The 16124-nt window shown below is 33.5% G+C and overlaps 2 protein-coding genes and 2 long non-coding RNA genes across 7 annotated transcripts; 1 reads left to right on the top strand and 3 right to left on the bottom strand.

The window, feature by feature from the left end:
- Window positions 1-2369: 2369 nt before the first annotated feature.
- Window positions 2370-3402, bottom strand: LOC138900762 (uncharacterized). The gene is made up of 2 exons (XR_011412010.1): window positions 3090-3402; window positions 2370-2769 (listed from the first exon to the last, which is right to left on the bottom strand). It is a non-coding gene; the product is annotated as an uncharacterized lncRNA (long non-coding RNA).
- Window positions 3403-3771: 369 nt separating this feature from the next.
- Window positions 3772-4377, bottom strand: LOC138901122 (uncharacterized). The gene is made up of 2 exons (XM_070188860.1): window positions 4091-4377; window positions 3772-4018 (listed from the first exon to the last, which is right to left on the bottom strand). Exons 1-2 carry the CDS (start codon window positions 4375-4377, stop codon window positions 3772-3774), a joined length of 534 nt encoding a protein of 177 aa, XP_070044961.1.
- Window positions 4378-8523: 4146 nt separating this feature from the next.
- Window positions 8524-12694, bottom strand: LOC104096764 (uncharacterized). Of its 4 annotated transcripts, none has more exons than XM_018771004.3 (4): window positions 12401-12694; window positions 11682-11759; window positions 10817-10912; window positions 8524-9908 (listed from the first exon to the last, which is right to left on the bottom strand). In XM_018771004.3, exon 4 carries the CDS (start codon window positions 9846-9848, stop codon window positions 8760-8762), a length of 1089 nt encoding a protein of 362 aa, XP_018626520.1. In that variant the 5' UTR covers window positions 9849-9908; window positions 10817-10912; window positions 11682-11759; window positions 12401-12694; the 3' UTR covers window positions 8524-8759. The 4 variants fall into 4 exon arrangements, with proteins under 4 accessions (XP_018626520.1, XP_009601474.1, XP_033512173.1 ...); XM_009603179.4 differs by having other exon boundaries at window positions 11693-11759; XM_033656282.2 differs by lacking the exons at window positions 11682-11759; window positions 12401-12694 and having other exon boundaries at window positions 10762-10852.
- Window positions 10630-10918, top strand: LOC138900701 (uncharacterized). The gene is made up of 2 exons (XR_011411863.1): window positions 10630-10722; window positions 10778-10918. It is a non-coding gene; the product is annotated as an uncharacterized lncRNA (long non-coding RNA).
- Window positions 12695-16124: the final 3430 nt, after the last annotated feature.

Here is a 16124-nt window from a genome sequence, read left to right as displayed (position 1 = left end):
GATCTCAATGTGTTTGGTGCATTCATGGAATACTGGGTTTGGAGCTATTTGAATTGCTGCTTTACTGTCTGTGAGTATGTTCACATGGAGTTCAACAGCTATCCTAATATCCTTGAATAGGCCAAGTATCCAAACCAACTCTCCCACAGTTGATGCAATACTCCTGTACTCTGATTCTGCAGAGCTCCTAGAGATAGTACTTTGCTTCTTTGACTTCCAGGATGCTAATGACTTACCATACTTGATAAAGAATCCAGTTACTGATTTCCTAGTGAGAGGGCATGCTACCCAGTCAGCATCACAGTATGATGTGATAGTGTTCTTCTTTTTGCTAGACAGTAGTATGCCTTGTCCAGGCTGCCTCACATACCTAACCACTCTTTGTGCAGCTTCAATATGAGACCTCTTTGGTTTCTGCATAAATTGACTTAGTGTCTGAACACTGAATGTTATGTCTAGTCTTGTGACTGTCAAGTAGAGCAGCTTTCCTAGTAGCCTCTAGTACTTGCTGGGGTCTGTTAAGGTTTCATCTGATGTGCCATCGAGGATGCCAGTTTGTTCATCATATTCCTTAGTAGTAAGCTTGACATTGGCTTCAGTAGGTGTAACTGCAAGCTTTGCAGCTCCTAGTCCAAGTTCAGAGATGAGCTCTAGTGTGTATTTCCTTTGATGCATCAGGATGCCTTGTTGTGATCTAGCAAATTCAATGCCAAGAAAGTATTTCAACTCTCCTAAGTCCTTCATCTTAAAAGTCAGTTGTAGCTTAGCTTTCACTTCATCTATTAGTGCCAAGTCAGGTCCAGTGAGAAGCATGGCATCCACATAGACCAAGATGATGACAGTGTGTTTGCCTGTCCCTCTTATAAACAAAAGGTGATCATGTTGACTCTGCATGAAGCCTAAGTGCACCGGTGCTTTAGATAGCTTAGCATTCCACTATCTTGGTGCTTGTTTAAGACCATACAAGGATTTCAAGAGTCTGCATGTTGGTCTACTATCCCCTGACTCTGAAAGCCTTGTGGAAGAGTCATATATATCTCATCATGCAAGTCACCTTGGAGAAAAGCATTGTACACATCCATCTTATGAATGTGCCAATGCTCAGATGCAGCAACAACCAGAACTGTTCTGACTGTAACCATTTTAACCACTGGACTAAATGTTTCCTGATAATCAACATCCTCTTGTTGACTATACCCCTTGACCACAAGCCTGGCCTTGAACCTCTCTACCTCTACTGAGGCCTTGTACTTTACTTTGTATATCCACTTGCACCCAATAGGAACTTTGCCATCAGGCAAGGAGAACACATACCAAGTATGGTTAGATTCTAAGGCAACAATCTCAGCTTGAATAGCATCCACCCACGTAGGATCTTTAAAAGCTTCCTCAAAGGAGGTAGGTTCCACTATAGTAGAGAAGACAGCTAGATAGGCCTGATATTTAGGAGAAGGCAGCTAGATAGTCTATCATATGACACATAGTTGGTAATAGAGTAAGGCACAGACTTGTGTCCTGGCAAAGACACAAAGTCTTTCATCCAAATAGGAGCTTGTTTGGTCCTTAATGATCTTCTCAGACTAGTGAAGCTCTGATCATGAGAAGACAAGGAAGCTGGCACCACTTCTGATATTGAGTGGTGTTGTAGAGATGAGTCCAGTCCTGATCTGCTAGCTGCATGGTTAGAATTGGTAGAAGAATGAGGTGAGGTGAGTTCTGCATCAAAAGTGTATGATTCGGGGGGCAAGAACACAGGTGGTACAAATGCTGGAGAATCCTTGAAAGGGAAAACATCTTCCCTGAAGGAAACATCTCTGTTAATGAGAAAGCAATGAGTGTCCAAATCTAACATGATATATCCCTTTTGAGTATCAGAAAACCCCATAAGGACGGTAGGCTTAGCTCTAGGAAAAAGTTTGTCTGTTTCTTGAACCTGTTTGGCATAACACAGACAACCAAGAACTCTCAGATGCTCCAAGGTTTGTGCTCTACCATACAACAATTCAAAAAGAGACAGGCCATTGAGTACAAAAGATGGAATTCTATTGATAATATATATTGCTGCAAGAACACAATGACCCCAGTACTTAATAGGAATATTGGCCTGAAACCTTAAGGCTCTAGTTACCTCCAGGATATGCATGTGTTTCCTCTCAGTAACTCCATTTTACTGAGGAGTGTAAGCACGTGTCTTCTGATGGACAATGCCATATTTCTGGAATAAGGTATTGTATACAGAATTGACAAATTCAAACTGTCAGATCTGATAGCCTTCAAGGTTTTGTTAAATTGAGTTTGAACAAACACAATAAACTGTGCAAGTACAACACATACATCATATTTTAATTTTAGAAGAAATAATAAAGTCATTATGGTGAAATCATCATCAACAGTCAAGAAATATCTATTTCCATCAAAAGTTGTATATTTGTAAGGACCCCAAACATCTACATGAATTAGATCAAATGCATCAGTGCTCTTAATACAACTAGTAGGGAATGGAAACCTGGTTTGCTTAGCACATGGACATACAATGCATTTATTTATAGTGTCAGTAATACTAGCTAGTTTAGCAAGAAACAGTTTTCTGAGTACCATACTAGAGATATGAGCTAGTCTTTTATGCCACAAAGTGATATCAGTATTTCTTGACTTTATTCCAGCTGCAACTAAAGCGACTGCAGTAAGCTTCTTGGCACCATGTTTCTGCAGGAAATATAAGTCATCTCTTTCCCTACCAATCTCCCTCACCTTGCCACTGAAGAGATCCTGAAATACACATAAATCAGGATAAAAGGAAGCAAAGCATCTTAGATCTCTTGTCACCTTGGAGACTGACAATAAGTTGAATTTGAACTGAGGTACATAAAGCACTTCTTTAATAGTGTTTCTATCTGAAATATGACTATCTCCAATCTGAGTAACTTGAGTGACATCTCCACTAGGTAGTAGAACTCTTTTAGGGCTAGAAGGTGTGATTAAGGAGGTTTTGGTCAGTAAATTAACATCTGACACCATATAATTGGTGGCACCTGTATCAATGATCCATTCTTGTGAGTTAGTGGATACTAAAAGAGTAGTATCAATACCTGCTGTATTTGCTTGAGTAGGAGGAGTTGGGCTATTATTCAAAATCTGCATTATTTGATCATATTGTTCCTTGGTGAAATGAAAACCACCTTCTTGTGAAGCAGTACTTGTTGATCCCAAAGGCTGTGAGGAAGAAGAACCTACTTTAGTCTGAGTGCTAGAGTTTCCTTGACCCTTTAATCCTTCAGTAGCTTGACTCACATACTGATGGCCATGATACATGGACATGGATTGTATTTGCATAGGTGTCATTGACATGTTCTGAGAGACAAGATTTGTGTGCAAAGGCACATCATGACTAGGTTCTATCATAGCATTGTATGCTCCAGCTCCCCATTTTTTTTTAAACTTATAGTCTTGTGGATATCCTATTATTTTGTAGCAGTTTTCCTTACTGTGGCCTTTTATTTTACAGAACTCACACTGAACATTGTAATTCTTTCTAAACTTTGGATTGAAATTAGGCTTAGGACTGTACAAAGCAGTGGAATCATAAGCATTTGTGTTTGCATTAGGAGCAGATCCTAACACTCCAGCAGTAGCTGCTACAGATCTTTGACTCTGATCACTCATGAGCATAGCATAAGCTTGATTCACTGTAGGCAGGGGTTTTATCATAAGAATTTGACTACGAGCTTGAGAGTAAGAGTCATTTAAGCCCATTAGAAATTGGTACAACTTCTATTTTTGTAGATGCACAATAAATTCTTTTGTCTTAACACAGTCACAGCCAGGAGTAGGTACTACAGATTCAGTCTCATCCCAGAGATCTTTGAGCTTCGAGTAATAAACAGAGATAGATGCAGTACCTTGGTTTAAGGTAGCAATTTTCTTGTGCAAATTGTAGCAACGTGTATCATTTACCTTATCAAAGCGTTCTTGAAGATCCATATGCACTACATGTGCACTAGTAGCGTACACAATGCCACTAATTAAGGTCGGAGCCACTGAATTCATCAACCATGACAACACAATTGCATTGCACCTCTCTCCTTAATACCAGTACTTCTCACGAAACTGCTCCTTAGGCCACCTGCCATCAACAATCCCAAGCTTATTACGGCCAAGTAGGGCAACTAGCATAGATCGATGCCATAGGGAGTAGTGGTCAGTGCCAGTTAACTGAAACGAGATCAAAGAGATTTCACTTGTATCGCTGGGAGCTAAGTACAGAGGATGAGTGACTGCTACTGTCACTTCTTCCTCAAATTCATCATCTGATGATGCACGCGAAGCATTTTCAGCAATAACAGTTGTGTTTTTATTAGACAAATCATCAACCGCCATTGTTGAACAATTTCGAGTTTTAAAACCAGAAGAATTGAGGTAGTAGTTTTGAACCAGAAATTAGACCGAGAATAAGGCGAGGATCGATTTTCGAGCTTCAATTCCGAGCTCAAAGCTCTGATACCATGCTGAAATTTGGTTATTAATCACCAATAGAAACCCTAGCTACGAGGGAGAAGAGAAAGAAAAGAAGAAGAAGGAGTTATCTGAGAAAGAGAATGAATGAAACAGTGAAAATTGTATTCACCACTTACTGTGCATCTCTTACACTAACACACACATATATATACACACATGTGTGACTAACCACTATTGTAACAAACTAACCAACTAAGTACTTCACTAATCTCACTAACTTCCTAACTAATCAACCGTACATAAATAGGCTAAACTACTCTCATAATCAAGTAACTCCTTTCTCCTCAACAAAATTGGGATGCAACTGGGTGTAGCTGAGCGAAGAAGAAAATGGAGAGGGAGGGAGGTATTTTTTTGTCTCAAGACATTTAGTTAATAATTATTTTGGGTCCAAATAACACATGTTTCCAATCTATTCGTCGATTTGCCACATCATCCGCAAGTAGACTACACTCGCTTTATTTTTTCTACTGATAGTAAGTAAGGTGTTCAATAGATACATTATGAATATATTTTTAAGTGTCTAATTGGAATAAGCCTATGTTGAAGTGCTAAACTGAAAAGTCATGCTTATTTTAGGTGCCTGCTTATGTTTTTGGCCTTCTTCTTATTTCCTTTTTGTTTTATTGTCCTCTGTCTTTTAGTTTGGTGGTTAATACAACATCAGTACAATACTTGTCTTAGGGTACGCGCGTTGCGCGTGTACCCGATCTCAATGAGTAACATTTATTTTGAAAATAATCACATACTTATTATATTAAAGTCTTTCTTTGAGTCATAAAATAAAAGACGTAAATTGTGAGGATGATGAATATTGATTATATATCACTAACTCAATAAAAGAAAAAACTGTAAAATAGAACTCCTCAATTAGTATTAGTTATTATCCTACTATGGTTGTATGGGGTTTTTTGTAGGAATATTTTATGAAAATTATTTTTATTTATGCGACCTACTGAAAATAAATAAGTAACATAAAAATGCTTTTATCATGATTTTTTAAAAATTTATGAAGTAATATAAATTGAAAAAAATGACTTTATTAGTCTTCTAGAAAATTTGAAATAACGTGGTTGACCTACGATTCAGGAAAAAAAATGACAAGTGACAATATAAATCCTAAAATGACTAATATTGAGTTAATATTTTTCAAAAGGAGTAATTTAATTCATATAAAATATAATGGTTTGTCATTCGTTAGAATATATTTTGTCTTCAACTGTTCTATCCTTATTGCTTTAAATTTTCTCTTAGCCAGTTTAAAGTTACTATTCTATAAATGATTTTACTTTATTTTTATATTCCAAGAGTTTTGTGTACTTAAGAAATAATTTATTGTGCGATGATTAGTTTAAAAAAGAATTGAATTGGATCTTTTGCTATAGTTAATTTTAAAACGTAATAATGTTTTCTTAATTCTAAAGGAAATAATGTATTTTATGTAAATTCTTAGTATTCGTTCATTCCGAATTTCAATTATGCAATAAAATTCTATTATTATAAGGTAAAAATGTATTTGACATTTCACTTTGGATCTTTGTATTTGAAGAATCATTAGTGTTATTGACTATTGCTAATCACCTCTATCTCTTATAAGTTTTGCTAATTTTTTGTTCTAATTATTCAGTATTATTTTTTAATATTATAAAAATAAAATATAAATAATATTATTTACGTAGGAAAGTAGTTCAACTATAATGGTATAGAAATCAGAAATTACCATTAAAAATTCATCAGTGATTAATATCCTGATGTTTGACTATTTATCTTTAAATTCATCATTAATTAATATCGTGGCGTTTAACTATTTATCTTTCTATATTGCACTTATTTAGACTTCAAATAGTAATTGATTTATGATATAAAGAAAATAGCACATTCACAATTCCATCTGCGTTATTTAATTTCAAGAGTATTTTGACAAGTAACACGTGTTTTTTTCTAATTTTTAAATACTAAACATTAGAAATACTAACATGGAAGGTATTATAGTTATGTAAGGTAAACTCTTAATTATTTAAATTTGTGATAATGAACTAATAATGTTAAAAAGATTCTAAGAGCCCTTAGTTTTAATTTTTACTATTAGTTTATAAGGTAAAATCTTAATTGATTTTAAAATTCATGATATTAGAACACTATTATTCTAATAAATATAGATTTAGTAAATAAAATTTTATGTGATTAAAAAGTCTTATTTGTTAGGAAAGTAACTGAATAATTATTTTGTTTAGCGTAAAATCCAATTTAATGAATATAAAAATCGACGAGATACTTTTAATTGGTAAGAATAATTCTTCAATGCTCAAAAACTTAGTAAGAACAATTCTATGCAGTGTTATTATGATTTGTATTAACAAAATAAAAATTTAAACAAATAGAAACATGGAAAGTTCAATTTATAAGTGATTTTGGCCAAACAAAATCAAATACTCCTGGTAGAAAGGATATTTGAAACGTTAATCTATTTTCGGCCTCTTCTATCGTTTTTTTTTTGCATCATAATTACAGTGAATCACTTATATAAGGTAAACTCTCCATTGATTTTTAAACTTCTTTTTTTTCATAGTTTAAATAAGAAGAGATATAATAAATAGAATTTTTGTTAATGTAAAAGTCCTAAATATTGTATGAAGATAAGTAAAATGACAATTTTATTTAATGTAAACTTTATTTTTAAAATGTCAAAAAAATAAGAACTTTTTGCTAAAGATTTTCGTGCTTTATTATATTATACAAAAGTTAGTGCTTCTCAACAACCTTATATGTAACTTGTCTCATTCTAATCTAACGTATTTACATGTTTAAAGTGAATCTTTTTCCCTGTTGATGAAATGACAGGTACCACTAAATATAGTAAAATGATGTGCTTAGTTGTGACTGGCTGCTAAATCCACTAACTATATTATTTGCTTAATCAACAAGGGTTGACTTATGTGTCCATTAGGTAGTAGGTATACTATAAATAGAAGAGGAAATTTCAAATGAAGAAGATTAATTTCTTCTTCTTTTCTGTTCTATTTCTTTTCTTTTAATCAAGAAAATCAAATACTCCAATTTTTGGTTGAAGGAAGACCAACTTTACAACTTGCACTTGACAAGTGACTTATGATACCACACGTGGTGAAGCCAATATTTTTTTAAGAATGTTCAAAATTTAATAGAATATATAAATAAAAATTATTGTCAGTACGGATTCATGAAGCCGACCTCAATTGTTTGAAATTGAGTCGTTGTATAAAAAGTAATACTTAACCTATTTATATAAATTTTTCGTCAAAAGGAGCTCAACTAATCACCATTTACTGGTTATAATTTCGTCACCAATTACCTTCCGCTAGTCCATAATTGACATATTAAAAAAGGATCATCAATAACAATAATCACCCAGTAAAATTTTACAAGTGGGATTTCGAAAGTATTGTGTACGCAGAACTTAAACCTATCTTGTAAACACTCGCTCAACGAAAGATGCAAAAGGAAACTAAAAAAGATCACCAATTTAAGGAAAACCTCAATTTTTGTTCACTTAAATCATGCCAAAAGAGACCTTCAAAGAGGGGCAAGGAGAAATTCATAAAGGGAAAGGAATGATTCTCTCCTCTTTCTGGAGAATCTTACCTACACTCTTTTTTCTTGCCTTTTCCTTCTTTTAGTCATTTGTGGAGTTTCCTATTTTCCTTTTTCTCCATTTGTTCCAACCCTTTTTCTAGATCTGAGACACACTTTGCACCTTGACAGTAATTTATTGTCCTAAAAAGGTGTGAGTGTGCAGTTCCAAGTTGCAGTACTAAAAGCAAAAGTCTAATCAATAACAATAACAACAAACTTAGTGTAATTCCACAAATGGGATCTGAGGAGAATAGTGTGTAGCAGACCTTACCTTTACCTTGTGAGGGCAGAGAAACTGTTTTCGATAGACCCCCGACTCAAGGAAAGATGACGAAAGAGCAAGGACAATAAGAAGTAGCAAAAGCAAAAGTCTATCAACTAACACAACTAGAGCAGTTAACAAGAACAATGCTTTCATTTGACAATTATTGATTTAAAATGTGTATACACCCTTAGCAAAGGTAAAAGAACCTATTTTCTCATTGGACAAAACTCAGCTAACAACAGCTAAACCATCTGCTGCAGATTTGATGGGAAAAAACACCAATAACTGACATCTAACATCCATTACAACTATCTCTTTTACAATTGCAAATTCTAAGCCAAAAAAAAAAATTGACAAATGAAGGGAATCATGGTGATCGCTGACAACCTCCCGGGAGAAGGAATCGAAACTTATCTGCATTTTCAATGACATAGGTAGGAAGGTGAACCGCAGATGCTGAGCGAGGTATTGATCCCATTTTCTTGATCAATTCCTGAAAAGAATACTCCTCAGGTAACATATCATATAGATCAGCTCCCTCACAAATAAGCTTTTGAATCCTAGAATGTTTTAAGAAGTTTTTACGTCGCACTCTGTCGGCGTGACTATAGCCAGTCATTTTTAACACAAAATCTTGCAGATGCCGAAAGCAAAAGCTACAATGCCACCCTGCATCAGAAAGTATAACATCTGTTTGGCGCGAATGTCGGTACTGAGTCCACCTGTTGTAAATGTGACTAGTGGCGCGCCAACTACTATAATCAACAGGGAACTCAAAGGAATACATGTAATGTCTAAGCTCCAGATGCAGGACGGGGGGAACCCCGTCACACCACTGGAGCAATTTAATAGTGTGTTGGCTCGGGATTTCATCCGTGTCCGACATAATGAGAAGGTCACCATCAGCAATACCAGCAACTTTAAGTAACCTGTTCATTGCGATACGCTGTTGTGCTTCTAGTTTAAAAGGATCTTCCTGTAAACCAGGAGAAGCAACGCGGCCAGGAAACACACCATGTACTATCTTTTCCTCAGCAAAGGCAAATCGTTCGCGATGATCAGAGAAGTACAATGGCTTTGGGATTCCAGTAAAAGTAGTATTGGCTTCCAAGATCACAAATTTTGTAACATAAGGATAGAGCTCGCGCCACCTTACTTCGAGCAAGTCTAGCTCGTTGCTGAATATGATCCCATCAAATACACGACGTGGTTCAGAACGTAGGGTCCATCCATGTAGGCGACAAAGATTATCCATCGAAACGTTTTCAGCATAATAATGTGGCAAATGCTCAAACGGAGGTGGAGGTTTGTCCCACAGCGGACGGAAAAAATAGGAGATTTTGTGGCCGTGGAGGTAAACGCCAAAGAACAAAATCGGTAGAAGTATCAAGAGCGCGATAAAAAGGATTTTTTTACGAGATCGTCTGGAGCTGAGGCGGGATTGTCTTGGGGCCATGCGATAGCAGGGCAGAAGTTAGCCTAACATTATCTCCTCATTGTTCAAAACTTCTATTGTCTGCATATTTTTCAGATGAGTTAGGAAAGAACACAAAGGGTCTCTGTATTATTTTGTATAACTCCATCTCAAGTACAAAGAGCAATTCAGTATCTAAAGAGAGGTCTTGCAATGTTAAAGTAATATTCTCCACAATTTTTCATACAAGAAAATACGTAGTAGCACTCCTATTTATAATAGTGCAAAACTAGTTTGACTACTGAAATACCTATTCTTATATTATTTTGACTACAAAACCTAAGTAGATATGAATTGGATAACTGTAACATATATCAAATCCTAAATAATTTAGGTTTCCTAATCCAACGTTGAGTTAATCTTCTAACATAGGATTATATTATTTTGACTATAAAACCTAATTAGACATGAATTAAGTAACTAACATATATCAAATCCTAATCAATGATTTATATCAAATCTACCTGTGACTACCATATTTTTAATTGCTTTTTAACGTTAAGCATTAACTAGCCAGGGGGAAAAAAACAGTATCTCAACTAGAAGATAATCATGCAAATACTAATTTCATAAGGAACTTGAATTAAACACGATTTCGGAACTCCAATTTTTTATATTAACAGGACTTAAATATTTTTGACATATTACCCATTGAGAAAAATATGAAATTTTCTATATAACAACCCACTGTAATCCCACTAGTGGGGTTTAGGAAGGGTAGAGTGTACGCAGACCTTACCCCTACCTCATATGCAACCAATATTTTGTGATATTCTTTTTCCAAAACAATTAACAATTAAATGGAGATTTTGCATCTTACCACAACAACAAAAAAATTGAATTTGGAGGAGCGAAAGTGAAAATCAGGACAAGATTTAGCAAGAAGCAAACTAACAAGATCCATCTTAAAGCTGAAAATCAGGACAAGATTTAGCAAGAAGCAAACTAACAAGATCCATCTTAAAGCTTCTCTGCCACATTCTATGCTGAAATTTGTCCAACTTTGGACATGCAATTCCAGCAAATCATTCCATCCAAATGCTTCCCTGCAGTGACGACAAAGCAAGCAAATTTTCTGAATAAAGGTTTTTATATTTTTATAAACAATAGCGGACTCAGGAATTCTAACTAGAGGATTCGAAAAAAATGCAAACTTGCACAGTGAATGGATATACTTAACTATTATAAAACCACAGGAATTTGCTTTCACTTTATATAATCTTCTCAACTTTATATAGAGTCATTAATACAGCAAGGGATGTGGAGTAAGAGATAAAGTACAGGTGAAAGACTCTAACTAATATTCCGAAGAGTTTGGCTTACCATGTTGGGATACAACTTCATCACATTGAAATGTTCCAATAACAATCAAGGGAATTCAACAATTAAAAAAAAACTTATTTTAACTAAGAGTCCGTTTGGCATAAGAACTTTTTTACTTTTTTCGAAATCAGTGTTTGACCATAAAAGATTGAATTTTGGAATTTTTTAAAAATTTTAAAAATTCCAAAAAGTTATTTTTCAAAATTTTAACTCAAATCACTCACAAAACTTCAAAAATAACCCAAAATTATATTCATGTCCAAACACAATTCTAATTTTCAAATAGCATTTTCCCTTAAAAAAAATTTCACTTTTCTTTGAAATTTTACAATTCCTACATCCAAACTCCCGCTAAGGAGATTCAATTGAACCGCCTTCGACACACTTAGGTATGCCATTGATTGTAAGAAACAAGTGAGACATCAACAACAACAACAAACCCAATATAATAACCCCACTAGTGGGGTCTGGGAGGATAGAATGTAAGCAGACCTTGACCGTACCTGAAGAAAGTAGAAAATTTGTTTCAGGAAGACACTCGGCCCGGGAAAGATAGAGAGGAAGGAGTAACTGCAAGCAACCAGGAAACCAAACAGAAAACGTAAGCGCAAGAAACAATAAGTAATAACAGAAATCTAAAAATAAGAAAATACAAGATCCTTAAATTTTCATGAAAAACTGTCTGTTATAACATAACAAAAGGTAAGATTTAAGACAAGAGGCCCAAAAACAGAACATTCTAAATCAATACATAGCAGAATATACCAGTTGTCTTTAATAAGTGAAAATATTTCACGAATATACAGCCATTCTACAGAATTCCATAAACAGCAGAATATACCAGGTGTCTTTAATAAGTGCAAGATAATTCTATGTTTACAAATTATCACATCATTAAATTCCTTTCAGCTCTGACTTAATATTTCCATAATAGCAAAAGGGTAACACACAGATTTTACCCAATGCAACCAAAAGTTAAAAATTTGTTATGTTTCACCTGAAACCCAACTTCATTTATATCCATTGAAAATATACTAATAAATTGAACCAACAAAACCCCTAAACAAAAATATTACAAATTTATTTGAAAATAGAAAATACAAATCCAGATTTCAAAATTCAAAGCCCTAAAACTAGCAAAAAAAATGGACAAAAACACAAGAAAGAAGCTAAATATGAACAATAAATGATATTATTTAAAAGAAAACCACCTTTAGTGGAAGATGCAGAGACTGAAATAACAAGATTTCAGGTTCGAAACTAAAGCTCAAAAGGGTATTAATATGTTAAATATGAATATCCTAATAGTAATCTTTAAATATGTCAATGGGTACAATATAATTTGGACAAAGAAATATGAGATGTGTGTATATTACTATGTAAAGATATTTGTAAGAATATGTGTAGGACAAGAAAGGGAAAAAAAGAGAAAAAGAGCTTAGGGCTCAAATGTCATGAGTTATGACAGAGAGAGGTTTGGAGAAAGAAAGACTTGTGTAGGAGAGAGGTTGGAGGCTTTGAAAATGGTAGCAAAGAGTTGGGATTGTCTACATGCATTACCATGAAATGCCTATAGTCTTTGACCAATCAGAATGATTCATTTTGCTACTATAATTCCTAAATACTACGTAGTACTAACTATAATGATTAGAACTATAAAAACTGTAAGATGCATTTAAAGATAGAATTTAACTTATATATATTGGTACAAATTTTTACACCATCAATTTAGTTTAATTATAACAGATTATTTGCTATTTTTCAAGTTATCAGATCGATTTTTTTGTTATGTATAAATAGTTATCTATTATTGCAGCAAATTTAATTTGATGGTGTGAAATATTTATGCGCCATCAATGTACAAAATATAAATGCTTTAAGATATGTATCACGGGTTTGAGTCGTAAAATCAGTTATTGATACTTGTATCAGGGTAGGTTGCATTATCACATCCCTTGAGATGCGGCCCTTCCCGGGATCCTTCGTAAATCTGGAATATTTCGTGCACCGAGTTGCCTTCAAGCTTTATGCACTGAGAGTAGAATAAATTTCTTATCTTGTCGTTATAATTTAACATGTTATAATGGGTCACTTACCATTTATTTTAAGTTAGGAATTATTATTATTATTATTATTATTATTATTATTATTATTATTATTATTTATAATTATCTTTTAATTGACTTATTATGTAAATATTTTGTACCGTCAATACATAAATTATCTAGACAAATCAAAATGAGTCATTTTGCTGCTACAGGTCCAACGTAATCACGACTAGAACTATAAAGTGTAAGATGCATTTAAAGTTTAAGATATAGCTAAATATAGAAATGACACTTAATTACACTTGAAAAAGTGGCGTTGCTTGTACTAGGGTTGTTAGGATTCTTGTTGGTTTAGCTATACCTATTTTATACAAGAAAATTCTCAGAACAAACTTATTTGCTATACCTGTAACGGGGCGAAGCTAGGTGGGCAGATGTGGTTCTAACCTCTTCGTCCGAAAATTATATTGTGTACATAAATAATAAAAAAAAAAAATATATATATATATATATATATATATATATATATATATATATATATATATATATATATATATATATATATATTTGATGTTGAATCCCCTTAGTTTTTTTGTATGCTTACGTTTTAAATTTTTTGAATCTGCTTAATAAAAATCCTGCTCTAACTGTGATTTACGTATATATTTATGCTCTTAAGAAAATTACTATGAACAATGGTGAGATGTTCAATCTACAACATTTTCTCTAAGAAACTAAACACTATGCTTGAGTAGAAACAAATAAGTGAAACACAAAGAATCACATATATTTTATCACAATTTTTATATTTTTCAAAATTGAACATCAAAATTGAATTGGAACAGATTGTTAAGTCTAAATCTTTAAACAATAGTATGTAGTTTTGGAAAATCTTCAATGGAAAAATTAGAGTTTTTATTTAAGAGCTGCAGCATGATGATAAAAAATGTATCTTTTTACTTTATTATTTTCAATAAGCACCGATAATAGTAGGAGTATTAGGTTTCTGGAGGTCTGGTTGAGCATTGTTTTACATGAAACACTTGTATGTATCGGATGATCATATCAAATCAAGTAATATAACTTTAGCGGGTAAGAATTAAATTAAAAATGCATATTATTTAATTATATTTAAATCATAAATGTTTGTATGAAAGTTACATGTCTTGTGTTCATTAATTTTTTGTTGAGCACGAATAAATTTTTGCCTTTTACATTTATAGTTGCGATCTATTAGTCAAATTTATTGTTCAGAAATTTCAAATTGTGTTAAGATATATCGGATCTTTCCACATTTAATTTGAGATTTCGAATACATATTCTAGAAATGGAGAAAATCTTAGTATGGGACGCTTCACTCTTTAATCGATTTTTAGAACCTCAATGCGGGTATCAGAAACCAAATGAGAACAAAAAAATCTACAGTTCGCCTAAGTAGGTTGTTGGATCTGCATTAATTTGTACTTACGTTCAGGTTGCTCCCGAATTAGTTGGGAGTTTATGAATCACCGTACAAGCGACACGTGTCTTAGTCTCAGTCATAACAACATGTTGATACCATGGACTTGCGCGTGTACAATCATAACCTTTTCATCGTTAGCACGTGTAGTAGCTTTGCCGCTGCACATGGTTCAGATCTTTGGATTACCCCGCGGTGCATTTTGGATATTTTGTGAAAGGACAATTTTGCCCCTCAGAGACATAGATTAGTCAACAGATACCAGAATATCTGGCTTCGAGTGGGATTAAAAATCTAGGATAATGAGAGAGTTTTAAATATGTTAACCAATAAGATAAAGCCACGTCACCTAAGAAAAGATAGCAATAATGAAACCCTTTGATTGAGTCCACTTCATAATTTTATCAATTATTAGTTAATTAAAAATGGTTAATGGGAAGTAAGCATAATGTTGAGAGTTTTGTGCACGTCTTCTCCCCAAAATAGTCGGTTGATTAATTTAATGTATTTTGACCAATTATTACGAGCCACTTTTTTTGGGTCTTTTTTCTGTAATTATTAAGTTGGAATAAAGGAAGATATTGCATCACTACTTGCACCTCAATATGTTCCATAATTTGCCATCCAAAATGTGTCTTGTTAATCTTCGTTGACCTGAAATTTTATTGTTCATTTTCTAACCATTTAAGGTCTTTCAAAGAAATTGAAGAAAAAATATGAGGAAGGTATCACTGGTAAAAACCCTTACTAGTATTTGACATTTATATCATCACAATAAATACACGATAGATATTTTCACATACAGAGACAGACCTACGTGGGTGGTAGAGGGGCCATCGGAACCCGACAGCCTCGGCAAAAATCGTACAATATATATATATATATATATATATATATATATATATATATATATATATATATATATACATATTTATACCCTTAAAATCGGATAATAATTAAACTTATAATGTGGTTCTAAGGACACGTGATTTCACTTAATACCAATTGATAAATATGAAGATTAATAACAGAAATGAACTATAAAGTAAAGCAAACCAATATTAGAATGGAACTCAGCCCTCGAATTTGGTTACCCTCGAACTGGTTGATGTAAGAACAATCAAAATATAACAAGTCGATGAACAATAGTATAAACGAGAAAAAAAAATTATATTGCTTTATGTGAACAATGTCGCTTACAAATGATTAGAACCCCCTTTAAATAGTAGAGGAGTTCCACTTATGGTATAGTTATAATTACAGAAGGAAATCCCCTTATTAGCTAATTAACCGTTTCTGATTTGATACGTTCCAAGATTTACGCCATGATTCTCGACCAGTCACGGATATCTCGCCTTTCTGTTATTGTGCTATCTTCGATCTTGCTCGATATCTGTCTCATTTGGCTTCGATCGCTACTAGCATCGA

This window comes from Nicotiana tomentosiformis, chromosome 11 (assembly GCF_000390325.3).
Source record: "Nicotiana tomentosiformis chromosome 11, ASM39032v3, whole genome shotgun sequence".
Taxonomy (NCBI): domain Eukaryota; kingdom Viridiplantae; phylum Streptophyta; class Magnoliopsida; order Solanales; family Solanaceae; genus Nicotiana; species Nicotiana tomentosiformis.
This window is presented reverse-complemented; position numbering and strand designations above follow the sequence as displayed.

Coding starts and splice junctions, on each gene's coding strand:
- LOC104096764 (XM_018771004.3), bottom strand. CDS start 9,848: ATGGCCCCAAGACAATCCCGCCTCAGCTCCAGACGATCTCGTAAAAAA.
- LOC138901122 (XM_070188860.1), bottom strand. CDS start 4,377: ATGGCGGTTGATGATTTGTCTAATAAAAACACAACTGTTATTGCTGAA. Junction 4,019..4,090: donor CAGTTTCGTGAGAAGTACTG/GTATTAAGGAGA, acceptor GACCTTAATTAG/TGGCATTGTGTACGCTACTA.